Raw genomic sequence first — 16,111 nt, forward strand, 5'->3', positions numbered from 1 at the left:
TGTCGGTTAGACTTGCCGAGGGCCTAGTTCAAACGGGAATGGTAACTGGAAACAAAGAATTTCAAAAATTATTGCAAATTTATACAGAAACCTTAGAGAGCGACGCGACATAATTTTTACGCCAGACACACTTGCTTTCAAAGAGCTCCAGGTACAAATTCTGTTAAAAAAAAAAACTGTTCGCTACAATTCTACTTACCATTCAAACATAAGCCACAATCATGATGAAAGTAAATTGTGTAAATCCGGAGCTAGAAAACGGCGCACTGAACACTCATACACCTGAGCGCATGCCATTTTGACTGAGGCAAAAATACGAGATGGGTCTGGCAGCGAAAACGACCGTGAAAGGCTTGGAACTGGTGAAAATCGTGAAGGATCAATAAATGGAACACAAAATTTCCACTGGAAAATTACCACCGGGAAAATCGGACTACCTTTTCAGAATTTCCGTTTTCTCCGAGAATTTTCCAGTGGGAGTAACCGAAAAAACGTTTACCATTTACATCCCAACCGGAATTTCCAGGAATTTGTGGTAAATGGTAAACGACCATGGAAAAGAGGTCGATTGTCTTGTAATGAACCAATCGTAGCGCGCAAAGATTGTGACGTCAAACCCGCATGGTTCTTATCGTCGATGCTCAGCTAGCCTGCGTAGCAAGCCCTGGGGGAGAGGAGAGGGGATTGGGAGGCAAGCCCTCGCCCCAATCCCCCTTCTCCCTTAGGGCTTGCTTCCCAATCCCCCCTCCTCTCCCCCAGGGCTTGCTTCGCAGGCTTGTTTGCTCAGCACCTTTGGCATTCATTGAGCGGAGTTGTCTTCAAGTTTGTTTTGATTGCTTGCTCGTTGGCACTAAGCTCAGAAGTCCATTTCAGCCCACAGTTCATAAAATCTCCTAGCGGCTTGCGTGGAAAAAGGATGGCCGACCCTGGTAAAAGTGAGAAGTAAGTGTCGAGAAATTAGTGAGAGAAATTAATGCATCACGTATATATTATATCCTGGTTCAAATATGATCGCAGGCGATCGCACTCGATCGCCAGCGATCGTCTGCGATTATATGTGAACAGCTCTGCGATCGTGTGCGATCCAGTGCGATCGCAATCGCAGGCGATCGCAGGAATAGAACCATGTTCTATTCGTGCGATCAGTTGCGATCGTCTGCGATCGAGTGCGATCAAAAGTTCTGCGATCATGCGATTGGAATGTGTCCAATAATACTATGCAAGGGGCATGATAACATGACAACCAGTTGTTTATCAACTTTTAAACGTGTGTGTGCTTTGACAAGATGGAAGGTGAAATTGACACAGAACAGTTTATGGAAGAAATTAGAAAATACGATTGTTTCTTCAATCGCTTTTGCAAAGAATTCTCTTTCTTGGACTCTGCACCAAGAAGCGACGTTTCTTCTTTGATATGGCAGCGATTCTCCGTTTAAGTAAAGACAAAAGAAGGAGAATGTTAACACCTATTAAAAGTTCAGCGTCCTTTGCGTTTATGTTGGTTGACTGGAGTTACATTGTATTGCCGCTGATCCATGGAGTCGGTTGTCGCAGATCGCCGCGATCGGCTGGAACATGTGATTCGCGATCTTCGGTTGAGTGGTTGCAGCGTTTGTGCGATCGCCTGCGATCGTCTGCGATTATATGTGAACCAGGCTATATAGGGAAAACTTCAAATCTCTCGTTATTTGTACTAGATTTCGATTTAGTTTGAATCATTCCGCCAGGGCGGGCACGTACTAAAACTAGGAACACTGGAACACCGGAACACCGGAACGCCCGAACACCCGAGAACACCGGAACAGCCGAAACACCCTGGAACACCGAATTTGACGGTGTTGTTTTGTTTTCCCATTACAGATCATGTAAAATATAAAATGTAAGTGTAATTTGTTTACCCACGTATAACGAAACAGCTTAGTGCTCGTTATAAAGTGAACGTGTATAACATCGAATTTGAATTTAGAAGTGTTGGTTTTTGTGGAGGGAGGAAAACCGGAGAACCTAGCGAAAAACAAACAACAAACAACAAACTATACCTTCAAATGACGGTGGGTCCGGGAAGCGAACCCGGGTCACATTGGTGGGAGGCGAGTGCCATTTCACCACTGCAGCTCCCCCTATTAGTCTCCCTCGCAGCCGTTTTTTTTTATGTCACGCAACGCTCCCCTAAAAGAACTTTGGGGGAGCGTTGCGTGACATAAAAAAAGAACGGCTGCGAGGGAGGCTATTCCCCCAATGTGATCATAGTCTTGAGAAATTTTTAGATGGTTGCGTGAATACGAATGGATTTTTTTTCTCCAGAGAATATCACGCAGTTTGTAATGGATAAATAAAGACCAAACAATAAAGGTCGATAACTTGTAACCGGCCAATCCGTATCTATTGGTATCAATCATCTCTTAAAAAGCTAGAACGTCAACAACAACAACAACAGCATTTATTTTTACTACAAAGAAATAAGAAAAGAAAAATTAAGAAACTATGTATTTAGCTCCTGCTTCTAAGCTCTTTCATGTTAGGTGGGTAAAAAATTGCATCTACATTTTATTTTTTCACACAGGCAAATTTGGTGTTCCAGGGATGTTCCGGTGTTCCGTGGTTTTCCGGTGTTCCATGATGTTCCGGGGTTTTGGTGTTCCAGTGTTCCTGATTTTAGTACATGCCGCCAGGGCGAGTTCTCTTTGGCGGCATGCGGTATGTTTTCATGTTATGAGAGATTGTTAAGTGTTCTTGTTTGACAAAACATATTTATTTGTTGCTGAATCGAATCCGACTCCAGTATGAATGATCTAACTTTCGTTTCGGCCAGCCCTGATCTGTCATCGAACTTTACATTGCGCAGTTGCGGAAAAATTTTTGTGCAAATGCACATGCAATGAGTTTGATTTTGAGCTGACTAGCTGCGTAAGAGGGAAGACTTTGTTGAGGTAATGTATCCTTTTGAAGTCACTTCTTGTAAAAGAGATTTTTTCGGAATCTTCCACCGCGCACGGGCGACGCGACAAATTTGGAAAAAATCGCATCACCATCGCAAGCAAAAAATTGCTCCTGTAAGATATGGAACCGGGCTGCCTGTCAGTTTCACGGAATGAGTTCACTTCAAACAAGCTTCATTCGTGACCATTCACACGGATTCAAATTTCATTTGATTTCATCACTCTTTGTCAGTCTCTTAGTTGCGACATTCTGTGTCTTGACCGACCCTCCCGGAGTAGCAAGTGACCTTGAACGAAAAGTAACTCCCTCCTCCTTCCCAGGGTAAGATTTGACATAAACTCCCTTTCGCCAAATGTTCTAATTTCGCGCTTGTGCAGTAATCGGCTATGTTCGAATTGACCTCATGAATTTCACTATTGTAATGGTAGCGAGTTTGAATTTCCCTCGTGAATTAATAAGTCATTGTTTGGCTCTAAAGCTATTGTTTAAGATATCCTTTTATGGCCATATTTGAGACACTAAACAAAGGGTATTGTCTTTGAATTTGATCAGCTTTTCTTGATACGAGGAATTTCTCCGCGCTCGCTGGTTCAACAAACACCTAGGACTGTATCTGTCGTTTTCTTCACTTTATTACAGTCACACATTCGTTCATCACAACCGTTCTAATCATTCTTTCTTAATGTTACAAAGTTCCCCGGTTTTAATGTTATCACACGTAAACACTCTAGATACGTGCATCCGAGCGCAAGCCTAAACTGTCAAGCATTTATTATTGTTTCTTCGGGATCCAAGACTTGTGCACGACACTTATTTCCTTAGCGTTGACTGTTTTACCTTGTTTCGACATTAAAATGACCGAATATAATCCGATTAGAATCCTTAATTACCACTAGTGATTCATGACAATAGACCACAGCTGCTATTCGCTACGGATATGGTTGGAACACGCAAGACACGTTTCTGCACGCAAGCGCATTAAAATTACTAGAAAACGTGCTTGAGCCTAATCTAAGAAGTAGGAAATGATACTTCAGCTTGTCACGACAGAGATCCTGGTTTCTATACCGCTTCTCCTTTTGCTCCTTACTTGGTGGAAATTATTTTTATGGTATATTTGAAACATTAGGATTTCCATGTTGCGTTTTTAAATTGTTCTCTTCGAATTCGTCACGTTCTCTTGAGTGGCTCACAATTTAACTTTTCGGTTATTTAAATATAATATACCATGTCACTGTTTTTACTCGGGCTTTCCGAAGGAAACGCCCGAGTTATAAATTCGGCTTCATTTTTTTCTTTAGCTCATTCATGCGCAAGCGCAATGAATGAGGTATCGTGAGGTGGCAAAATGTTGACGGAGGTTTGTGGACGGAATTTTGTTGACGGAAGTTTGTGAACTGAAGTTTGTGAAAGGAAGTTGTGATCAACAGACGAGACCGGAAGTGATTTCTCCTCACTACCCTTCCCTCCTTCGGCATTATTTGTGGAACTAAACTTCGTTCTGGCTTTAATAGGCAAGTGCAAAGAACAATAAAAAAGCTCTTTCATGGAGAAACATCAAGTCATTATTTCCAACCTTGAAAAATCACAATATGGATCGAGAAGACGTAATGTTTGTAATTAGTGGGTCCCCGAGCGGTTTTTGTTTCTTACTTATGCTACCAGTTGCATGAGGCAGACAACATTGAGGCCGCCTTATTAGAAAGCTGCTGAGGTTCTTGGCGTTCGTATTGGTAAGTACGTAAACCATTGTTTTATTGTTGTGCTTTTCCTTTGCAGCCCTTCTACATACAACGCACACCTCAATAAATGATAGCGGCAGAGATTGTCTCTGTAAAACATTTTTTGGGGTCCTGTTTCGATCCAGACTTGAGGCTCGCGCCTACAGAACTGCTTTACAGAACTGCTTTACAGAACTGCTTTACAATCTGCTTTACAATTTGCAATTAATAAACAACGAAACAATCTCATTAAATCCTGCTTGAGATGGTTACCAGCTACATTAAATCAATTACAGGCAATGCCATCAAGTTTATCAAGACAAAGCTGTCCTACTTCGCTAATAAGTTACGCTTGCTCTTCTCCAAACCACTGGCAGCAACAACACACGAGGGCGAGCTAAATGAATCACAAGATCATGAACACAACAGCAGCGAGGCAGTGACAACTTTTTTTTCATTGAACATTAATGAAGTCTCAGTTCAGGTAATGTGCAGATCTTGTTTGGATGTTTATGTTAATTTGTGTCAACATGATGTAAGGTATCGTAAGGTATCGGGACAGAGCGGTGTCAAGAATTCCCATAACTCAGATGAGGCGTGTTCTGCAATAGAGCAAAGAAGTCGTTTCTAAAATGCAAAACCGTATGCGACAAGTTGTTCCACATTCATCAAAGCTTCATGCATACTTGAGCAGGAAAAGCAGTGTGTTCCATAGGTTAAATAGTGAATTATTCGCGATTTGTTATCACAGGCATAAATCAGCTAGAAAGCAGAGGGTAAACTTTGATAAAAAAATATCATCCCTCTAGATATCATTGCTTTACAAACAAAGAACGTTTCTCTTTGCTTTTCGTTCAAACAAGAACACTGGTTCATAAAAAAATTACCACTACCCCATTACAATATTATCAATAACAATCTCTTCTTTACCCTTTGCTTCAGATGACCAGCAATAACAGCTACATAAAAATTGCCCATCACCATGAAATGAATGAGCTGGCTCCAAGAGCCCTTTGATTTTTTTTGCATTCAGTCACAAAACGCAGTTCTACTACAGCGCATGCGTGAAAGGTACGCGCATGCGTAGAATGAACCCTAGAGCGCGTGGCTTAAAGCAATGGCTGCCTTCGTGGACAATTCCTTGCTTGCTGTACGCGAAAGAATTTCGATGGCCATTACGCCCAATACATATGCAAAGTCACACACCGTTCGCGATACACCCACACAAAAGCTTGTGGAGCGTTTTGTGAACGGGTGGGTCCGCGAACTTTACGAGAGATCAATTTACGAACGATACTTAACGAGTGAACCTTCCATTGAGGAATATCAAGCGAAACCTGCTATATCAAACGAGCTGTCTCATATTATGTTTACATGTAAACATAACCGTGTATTTAGACGTGATCGAGAACCCAGTAGAATACCAGAAGCTACTCTGAAACGCCTCAGAAGAAAGGGCAGAAAACTGAAGGAATTTGTTTATGAGCGTATTCGTCCAAACGTACCGAAGTCCTCTTGGCTACGTCGCTGTGTGAAGGTTAGAAGAGTTACAAAGAATGTTTGTAAGCTTAATACGAAGAGGGTAAGATTAAATAAAGTTCCACAACATTAGAAGAAGTATTTGTTGAATTGTTCTGTGAGGTTATATCAAAGGATAATTAAATTGAAGCATAGAGCAAGTTGGTATTTATCAATGTTCTTGTAATCGACCCATGTGTCTTTCTAAGAATCAGACACACGCATCAAACTATTGTAAATTTAAACTGAGTTCAGATATAGGGGTCCTACTCCAAGGTACGTTGACCCTAGCAAAGTGATAATGGCACCATATAGCCAAGCTAATAAGTTGGTATTTGGACAAAATTCAGGACAACAATGTGAGTTTATGCTCTTTGATTTACAGTAAAAAACAAGGAATCAATTCTGTTAATGATCTTGTGTCGATGATGAACATTAGAAATCAGTTGAATTTAAGTTCACAGATTTACCCACGCTTTTAAATGTGTTGAGACTGACTATGAACTTTAAATAGCGCTTTATACTATTACTAAAAATAGATTTTGTTACTTGATAACCTATGAGACCCCCCGCACAGACTCAGACAAACATTGCGACCAGCTTAAGGAAATGTATGAGCGAGAGCTGTAAAATTAAAACAAAACGACGGAAAATTTCGTCAAAAAATGACTTGGCGTTCTAAAAGAAGCGGCATGGCTGGTACCAAACACTGTTGTTGGGGTGAGTGTAAGACAGACTCAAGATATGCAGATAAATGGCCAAAATCACTCAAAGAGTGAAAGGAATTAGGGAAGAAAGTATTCATTCCTTTCCCAAAACCTTCGCGAGACATGGCAAAGTGCAAGCGTTGGCTGGTGGCTTGTTCGCATGAGTTTTTTACGGAGAAAAACATAACAAGAAACACTTAAGTTATATTTGTGCTCTTCACTGGCCCGGCGGAAAAGGTCCAACAGCCGAATTTCCCGATCCACTAAAGGTAAATCTAAGACCAGCGCAAGTAAGTTGAGCACATGCTCCTAAGAGGAAAGCACCGAAAGAAAGAGAAAATTCAGCGTCAAAGAAACAGAAATTATTCAATGACAACTGCATGAACATTAACTACATAAACTACATGAACTGGCATTTAATAGAAAAACAACCAGTATTGAGCGAAATATACAAAAATCCGCCGCTCGTATCTTACAAAAGAGGGCGATCGCTCAAAGACATGCTCGTGAGGGCCAAACTTTGAATAGGCTATTCTAAACACGCGCTGGGGAGTCGTGTAGGCCTGTCAACCCCCTTTTTACATTGTTTACGTCAGAATTTTCTTGAAAAACTTTGGCAGCAAACCATTTTCCAAGATCGATTGCCGGATCAAGGGTGTGATAATTCCCGCATCTCACACAGTCTATACAAGATCTTCTCGTTTACTGCTTAATTTTGAGCCCCTACATTTTAACCACCGTTTTAGCTGGTCTACGGTGTATTCTTCCGGTTCTCTTTCAAATTTGGAGCCAGGAACGCCGTCCTCTTCGGTCAGAACTGTAAGAGAATAAGCGAACTACTCGCCATTTCCCTTGTAGCTCTCAAAGAAGTGGAGTTTGTTTGTCTGAGTCACGCGGGGGGTCTAAAATTTCATGACGTCATTAGTATAAAGCGCTATACAGTGAGAGCTACACTGATACTGTTCATAAAGAAGCTACAATTGAAGGATATCAGTACTGTACCTCCTTAGATAGATGCTTTCAATCACTTATATCCAAAAATTTCAACAATTTTGTCTTGACAATAGGGTGTACTGCAGTTGCTATCTATTGTAAAGGTACATGGGCTTGAAAACATGCAATCCTCATGCAAGGGATATTTATGGTAGAAGCCATCCTTAAGTTACTTTTGTGCTGCTTGAAGTATCATCACTGAATAGCTTAGTACATTTTGTTCAGAGTATACACAACAATGATATATTTGAATTGAAAGGGGTTAAAATGAGTAAAGTTCAAAATGGTACCCTTTTTCAGAGTCATGCCTGTGAAACCAGAAAGTTCAATGTGAGTTGTGCTGTGGCTGTCTATTCACTTGGCTACTCCATAATAAAATCATCACGGTAGTTATTGGAATTTAAACACTTTATCTAATATTATTCAGTATGGCAAAAGGCTATATGAAAATTCATCTTTAAACAAGTATTTACTATCAATGATTTGCCCAAAACTGTTGATGTTTGTGGAACTGAAGTAAGTTTAGATCCAAAACGTGATTACAGTGAAGAAATATTGTCCGATTCAGTTGACAGCAGATCAATTCTTGAAAATCTTGTAAGAAATAATAGTGAATGCACACGGTTTTGATGTGGTTTTCAGTTTTTGGTATGAGGTATTTTTAAACCCACAAAAAGGTCAAAATATGTGTATTCCCTCTTGGTATTTAATGAAAGTCAAATGCCCCTTATTGAATATACTAAAACTGTAAATAGCACTGCTTCTCTTGTTGTGGCCATCAGCAATATTCAATATTCAGAGATTTTCCTTTAAAAACATTATGAATTATTGAACAGTAATATTGCTTCCATTTACTGATTTCTGACAACTTCCCTTGGGTGAATATTTGGCAACAAACTGTGACTCAGTACCAATAATAGATAAAAGTTTCCCTTCTCCTTGTAGTTAAAGGCAAATACATTACCTACTCAGGGTTCGTAATAGCCTTGAAAGTCGTTGAAGATGCTTGAATTTAAAAATAAAAAATTCAAGGCCTTGAAAGTACTTGAATTTGAGGACTAGAGCTTGATTTTTGCAATGCTTTTTCTTTAGCAATTTTCAAGTTGAAAATTACAGTACTTTCATGGAAAAGCTGAGAAATAATATTAAATAATTTTAAAATTGCTTATGCAAACCTTTCCAAAAGTGGTCCTGTTAATAAGTCTACTTGTGTTAATTTTTGTCGGCTGGAGTGTAACGAATGTTGTTAGGATACTAGACAACAATCAGAATAGTATATTTAATCACATATAGGAGTAGGTTCCTACAGATGCCAAAGGTTGAAATTCAAGGACTTTTCAGTGACTTTGAAGGCCAAGGTTTAGAAAATTGAAGCACAAGTAGACTTATTCATGACCGACAATGACGAAATTACTAAAGATATCTTCAGATGTGCGATATTGAAAGCCCGAGTTCACGTAGCTATGCGTCTAGTTATTTATTTAAAAGAGCAGCAAAGGGGTTGGGCGAGAGGGGGGTCCGAATCCTATTTCAGGCACAAATTTTTAGAGAAATTAGCGCGTCACGTATTCAGGGAAAACTTCAGATCTCTTTTCTTTTGTACAAGATTTTAGGGAAATCTTTGAGGTTCATACGATTCACGTATATTTCAGGAGGCAAATCACGCCTCACATTGGCTCATAAACTCACGAATCGCGTTCGCCTTTCTGAAAAATTTACGCGTTACATCAATTTTTGCCTTAATCACGCGTCACGTATAGACCCTTTGCCACCTTTTAGCAGGCGCCAGAGTCCATTAGGCCCCGTTCATATTTTTTTTACCGATCTTCTTTCCGTCAAGTTAAGTAGTCCTCATCCCCACTGAAGTCCATCTCATAACAACCCTGGGATGAATCTTTCATCATGTTCACTGGAATACCTCATTTATGATTAATTTTCATGCGATAAATTGTGCTTTAGAGCCAATGCTTTAGTGGAAATGGAACTCTCAGACATCTCCAAGGATCCCAGAGAAGCGGCAAGTTCCGCTAAAACATCGTCTTCATCATCTCATCTAGAAGAAGAGTTGGAGCAAATGGGGTCATTAAGGTGTGTACAAATCATGCTTCTTTTCCGCGTCAGCAATTAACCAAAGAAAGATGCATTGAAAGATCGATGTTCATTGAATTGACCAATACTCCTCTTTTTTTTTGTTCAGTTCGCCTACAATGTCTCACGTGTTCGTTTTGTCAGTGACATTTTGATAATCAAGGAATTATGTCAACATTAAATTTAGAACCGCGTTTAACTGAAACGTGAAAGGCAAGAGTGACCACGTGACCACGTGACCACGATTTTCCAGTCATTTTCGCGTTTTTCGGTTGCGCTTTGCCATTTCTACGCGAGGGTAAGTTGACTTTCAGTCCATTCTGAAGTGACTCGAGCCCACGCGAAGGTTAAGCAACAAGGTTCTCGCTATTTTTATGTGAAACGTGAAAGGGCATGCTGATGTTTGCTTTTTCAAGTAAACGCGGTGCTAAATCCCGCTTAAGTCGCCTTGATTCCCCTCCTATTACGGAATGAGTTAGCTCTAATATGGTACGGTACACCCCCCACCCTAAGCTTGAATTGCCAACGACGCTTTAACGGTATCTTTGGATGGTTTTTCACCTGAGATAAAAAATTTTATCATAAGATTGTAAATGTGATACTTACCGAGAACAACAACAACACTACCAACAACAAAACAAAAAGCAAAACAAAGGAAAAACAAAAATGACCACAAAAATGACCACAAAAATGAAAAAAACTTAACTTTGTTAAGTTCATGTAAGCTTATTGTACGACGAAGCTCGTTAATACAGTACAACATCAACCTTTTAATTACATTTTTGTATGAACAATAATGCATCACTTTCGGTACATTTACTTCACTTGTCATTTATTCACACGCGCTCCACAGTTGTCGAGCATGATCCTGCAGTTAAGCCATAATAACTGTGGTCAAACGAGGTTCAACTCAGTTGAATTCCTAATTGACTGTTTAATTTGGACATTTGCCTTTTAGCATTCTAAAAGAGGGAGAACCATTACTTGAGCCAGCTGTCGAGGGTCCTGATGTTCCTGGTTAGTGTGATCGCAGAAAGTCTGATGTGTGAGCTTCATGATAACGTGTCTTAATTCATAATTGATGTACTTGTTAAAGATGTTAATTTGTTTATATAGTTTTGTTTCTCTTAAAGGCGACAGAAAATGCTATTACTTATGGTTTGGTTTAGGTCAGAGAAATAACCTCTTCATAATTGAAAAAACAATTCTTAATTCTATCTTTAAACTCATAAAAGTAACCTTATGAAAAGGACGAGTAAAACTCCTATTGAAAGTGAGTACAAATATGTAACCCGGAGGCAAGATATGTTTTCCTTTTTGCTTTATCGAGTTGCTCAAAAAATCATCAAGGAGAAAACTATTACACTTTAGTAAACTGTGCGTAAGGGACCGGAGATTCTGTGACGTATTTTCAGAGTGTTGTTCTGTAAGTAAAAAAAAAGTTTTGCCCTTTTTGAGAAATAAGAGGAATTTTTCTTTAATTCCTCTAAGGATATTATTGCACAAAAGGGAGGATATTATTGCACAAAAGGGATGCCGTAAAGGCATTTTTTGTTTTCTAGAGTTAGAACGCGCTTTAAATTAAGAATATCTCAAAGATGTCCCTACCTTATGCATTGTAGGCTCTTCATTGTCTGAGGAATAACTATTTATGGGCTAACCTTGGGTGCACTGTGCGACAAATGGAAAACAAAAATTTGGGATGATATCTTTACCGTCCTTTCGATTTGGAACTTGGACAGCTAGCGCGGCGCAATTCCCTCTTCAGATTGTGAAATAGAAATGGAAAAAGGAACCTTGCCTAAAAATATTGTCTGATAGATTATGATTTTATCATAACACTTCTTGTTGCCCATTCACCTTGTTTACCCATTGAAGGTCTAAATTTCTATCTGTCTATTTTTAGAACCCGAGGATGTTGATGCGATTCCTGATGCCAAAAGTAAACGAATTCAAGCTAAAAGTAAGTGAAAGAGAGCAGTAAGGAAGACAAGAAACAAAAACAAACGAACAAATCACAAATAGATAAAATTAGTGTTTTAAATTAGTGTTTTAAATTAGTGTTTTAAATTAGTGTTTTAAATTAGTGTTTGAAAGCCAACGTACATTCAGTTTGTTTATCTTTTTGGTTGTGCGTGGACCTTGAGGTACTTTCTTTGCCGCCGAGGGGCATTGAGAGAATAACAGAATTCGAAACTACGTAGCTTTTAGTCATAGCGCCGGATTTGTAAGGGTTAGGGTCAGGGTTATTCATCATTCGTAATGCGATTTAAACTATGACAGGCTTGTTTAACTGCAGATGTTATATTTGTGAATCATTCTTACGTAAGTCTGATTGTTTTACAGAAATTGAAGAGAACCTCGATAAAATTCTGTGTCTAGGAAGTTTCGATGCTATTAAAGAAGAAGTGACTCCAAAAACCCTGTATTGTTGTGAAAGTAATACCTTACTCAAAGCTTTCCAGGTTGGTCTTACTACTACAACTTATCGATTTTACCGCCATGCTTTACCTAAGGCTGTTTCGACAGACCAACTGATAAAAGTGATTAATAATTACTGCTGTTGAAAAGACTTGGATTGCAAAAAAACTGTGTAAACTTATTCAAAAACCGCTCCGAAGAATCTCGAGATAAGTTAGTTTTAGAGCCGTTGCGAAGGAATTCGATATTAATTTGATTTATCAATTTTTTGGCGTTTCGTTCGACCAAATTTGATAGCAGAGCAAGGTTGTCTTGTTCGATTGTCGGATTTACAGAGATGAGAGAAGTCAGAGAAAGTGCTACGGACAGCTTGGGAGAAGTCGATGCAAATGAAGTTCTGTTGGATAAACTGAAAAGACAGAAGGAAATCGTCGCTAATGTCGGAAGAAGATATTGACTGACCGACAATTTTGCTAGCCCTTGAAACCGCTGAAGAGAAAAGATTGTATGTAATGCATGTTTTAGAAGCATTGATGATCATTTACATCAAGCACGGTGACAAGAAGAATGTAGATAGATCAAACGAAGCCGGACACTGACATAATCGATTCTGTGGACGAGATTGCGACAGTCAAGGATTTTCTTTCCGTTTGGTTTCGAAGATCGCCGTCGAAAGTTTTTTCACAGGAACAGAGTTGGTTTGGTGAATGCAATTTTCTGCTTGAAGAAAGCAGGATCGTTGGCCTCACTTTCGTGACTGCAGTTTCCCGAACCTACAGCTGATTCATAGTTGATCTCCTTATTGGTCAAGACCAGATTGATCTTCATTTCGCGAAAGCTGACGTCAGAGGAAAACCAGGTGAGCCAATGGCTAGGTTAGGGCCGTTGGGTAGTCGTGTATCGGCTGTCCAGAAGGAAAAGTGTCAACGAAGATTCACAGATCTGTACCTTTTTAAGCAGATCGAAAGCATTTGACGAACTAAACAATTCTACGAAGCGGTTCTGCAAAGTTGAAGCCTTAGCCATCCAGGAGAATTGCGCAACACCGATGACAAGAGAGGAGAAAATAGCCCTTGATAAAGTTCAAGTCTCAGTTGTTCACGATGGGAAGCGTTACCAAGTTGTCACACCCTAGAAGCATGAACGTCCTGCGTTACCAAATAACTATGAGATGGCCTTCAGCCGCCTTAGAAATACGGAGAATCGTTTGACTCGCCAACCCTCATTGGGAGAGGATTATCAGAACGTTATCGCATAGTACCTCGAGAAAAGTTACATTCGTAATGTACCTCAAGCCGAAAACGAGCCGCAGTGTTTGTGGTACCTCCCTCACTTTCCCGTATGCCGTCTCGAGAGGTCCACTACAAAGACGAGGATCGTGTTTGATGCCAGCGAAAAGTTTCAAGATACATCTTTAAATGATCCAATTCTACCAGACCTCAAGCTTCAAGCAAATCTGTTCGAAGTCCTCCTGCGCTTTCGTCGTTTTTCATTCAAGATTTGTGGGCAATGGGTATAGAATGGGATTATCCTGTTACTCAAGAGATCCCTATCCGAGCTCAACAATGGTTTTCAGGGGAAGAAATCCCGAAAGAAATCACAATTCTTAGAAATTTGAGAGAGTCAAAAGAAGAAAGACCGAGTAACGTTCACACCTTCGTGGATGCATCAAAGAGCGCTTATGGAACAGTTAACTATTTGTTTATATGTTTTTCTCGTTGCCATGCTCCCACCAATAACGTAGCTCCATTTTCTGCCTTTAAAAGCACACACAACCCACAATTCCTCTATTCGCTCCGACGAAGGGCTAACGCTCGAAACGTCAGCTTTTGTAATCATTACGGTGGCCAATTTACCATTTCAGCTTTGTTGATATATCCAAATTATTTCGTTACTCCCACCGACGCAGCCCCAAACAGTTTCTTTCGAAACTATCAGCCTTTATTTGTTTGAGATGTACCTACGATAACGTTGCGCTAGCCTAGGTTGCTCTTTTAACGCCCATGACAACACCGTGATTAGAGTTACTGGCAACCGTTCAAGGTCTGCATCTAACAGCGACTATCGTCAAAGCTTTGGACATGCCTTAAGAACTCGTATATTTCTGGTCAGATAGCATGGATGTGCTCTACTGGATTAGAGGAAGAGGTAGAGAGTTCCGCCCATTCGTGGCGAACAGAATTGGAGAAATCCAGCGTCTAACCTGCCCGCAGCAATGACAATACGTTGCAACCCAAGAAAACCCAGCTGACATAGGCTTCTGTGGGATGAATGTTCAAGACCTTAGGTCAAGTGAACTTTGGAGGAACGGGCCGAAATTTTTTTGCCGGAGCACAAAACGACTGGCCAACAACAAAATTTGAAGGAGGTCCAGAGGTCTAAAGAAAAAAAGGGAAGCCCGTCCATTTCCAAGTTTTCCAATCATGTAGTTCTGTTTCTGTCCAGGTCACCAAAATCTTAATTCGTACAAATTGATCAGCCGGTTATGACTCACACGAGTGACATCGTGGGTACTTAGATTTGCTGCAAATTGTCGAGCAAAGGCGGAAGATCGGTTAGTTCAGTGGTCCTCTTACCAAGCTGAGTTACAAATAATTCGGGTAGCACAACGAGCTGATTTCGCCGAGGAGTTCCAAGCTATTAAAAAAAAAGAACCTTATCGAAGATAAGAAAATTACTCAAGCTGACACGGAAAGTCGATCTTGATAGTCTGCTTGGCTGCGATGGTCGACTGAAGTTTGGTGAAAGTCTTCTTTGCGATATCCGATTTCCAGTAATTTTACCGAGAGGAAACTGGATGACGAAACTCTTCGTAAAGCACTATCATGAGGCTGGACACCATGTCACCGGAACGAATCCCACGCTCGTTAATCTCTCCGCTAAGTAGTGGACAGTTGCAGCGAGAGAAGAAAGTGTAAAGTGTAAAAAGCGCGAGCTGAAAACTGATGAGCAAGTCATGGCTCCACTTCCAAGTGTAACTTTCCGTCAGCCAATTCGTGCGTTCGCCCACTTTTCCGTCTATTTTGGAGGGCCGTTCCTGACCATCCAAGGAAGATGAAAACGACATCAAAAGTGATTGTTGTGTCTATTTACGTCTTTATCCAGCAATAAATCTCGTAATTGCGTATGGGCTAGACACTGACAGTTTCTTGAGGTGCTTTGTGCGTATGACGACTCGTCGGGGATATCCATAAACAATCGTCAGTGATCGGGGAACGAATTTCATCGATACGGCTCAGGAGCTTCAGGATTTGCAAAACGCATCATGGTTGAACACAAAATCCACGAATAAACATTGGACAAGGGGTCAAGAGGATTTTTAACCCGCTTTTGGCGCCACATTTTGGAGAGGTCCACGAAGTCATGAACAAAGCAGCAAAAAATGCGGAGACCATTCGGGTTGTTCTCGGCATGCCGATGTCAATGACGAGGAATTGATGACAACCCCAATCCCAAATACACTACACCACTCACACCGAATCACTTCCTTCATGGACAAGTAGGAGGTGTATCCGCACCGAAAATAGATGAAGAAATCACTTATAATCCGATATAATATCTGGTCACCATCATTGTAGAAGATCATTGACGGTTTTGAACGAGTACAACGTAGGGCCTCGAAATACGCTCTCCCGATGTCATGTAGGGACTCGCCGTACTAAGAAAGACTGGCAATGCTTGGGTGCTCCAATCTTCAATCAAGGAGGTTTTATTTATCTTTGC

At 40.4% G+C, this 16,111-nt stretch overlaps 2 protein-coding genes across 3 annotated transcripts in view; both read left to right on the top strand.

Moving 5' to 3' along the window:
- The window catches only part of LOC111342250 (transient receptor potential-gamma protein), a 122,780-nt gene that overhangs the window by 66,987 nt on the left and 39,682 nt on the right, over positions 1-16,111 (top strand). The window lies entirely within an intron of this gene.
- The window catches only part of LOC148741602 (uncharacterized), a 17,459-nt gene continuing 2,122 nt past the window's right edge, over positions 775-16,111 (top strand). The window contains exons 1-5 of the mRNA XM_088743239.1: positions 775-942; positions 9,839-9,967; positions 10,926-10,984; positions 11,874-11,930; positions 12,314-12,432. Coding sequence (XP_088599365.1) covers positions 917-942; positions 9,839-9,967; positions 10,926-10,984; positions 11,874-11,930; positions 12,314-12,432 — 390 coding nt within the window. The 5' untranslated portion in view covers positions 775-916. The remainder of the gene's footprint in view (positions 943-9,838; positions 9,968-10,925; positions 10,985-11,873; positions 11,931-12,313; positions 12,433-16,111) is intronic.

The sequence above is a fragment of the Stylophora pistillata genome, chromosome 1, assembly GCF_964205215.1.
Source record: "Stylophora pistillata chromosome 1, jaStyPist1.2, whole genome shotgun sequence".
Classification (NCBI taxonomy): domain Eukaryota; kingdom Metazoa; phylum Cnidaria; class Anthozoa; order Scleractinia; family Pocilloporidae; genus Stylophora; species Stylophora pistillata.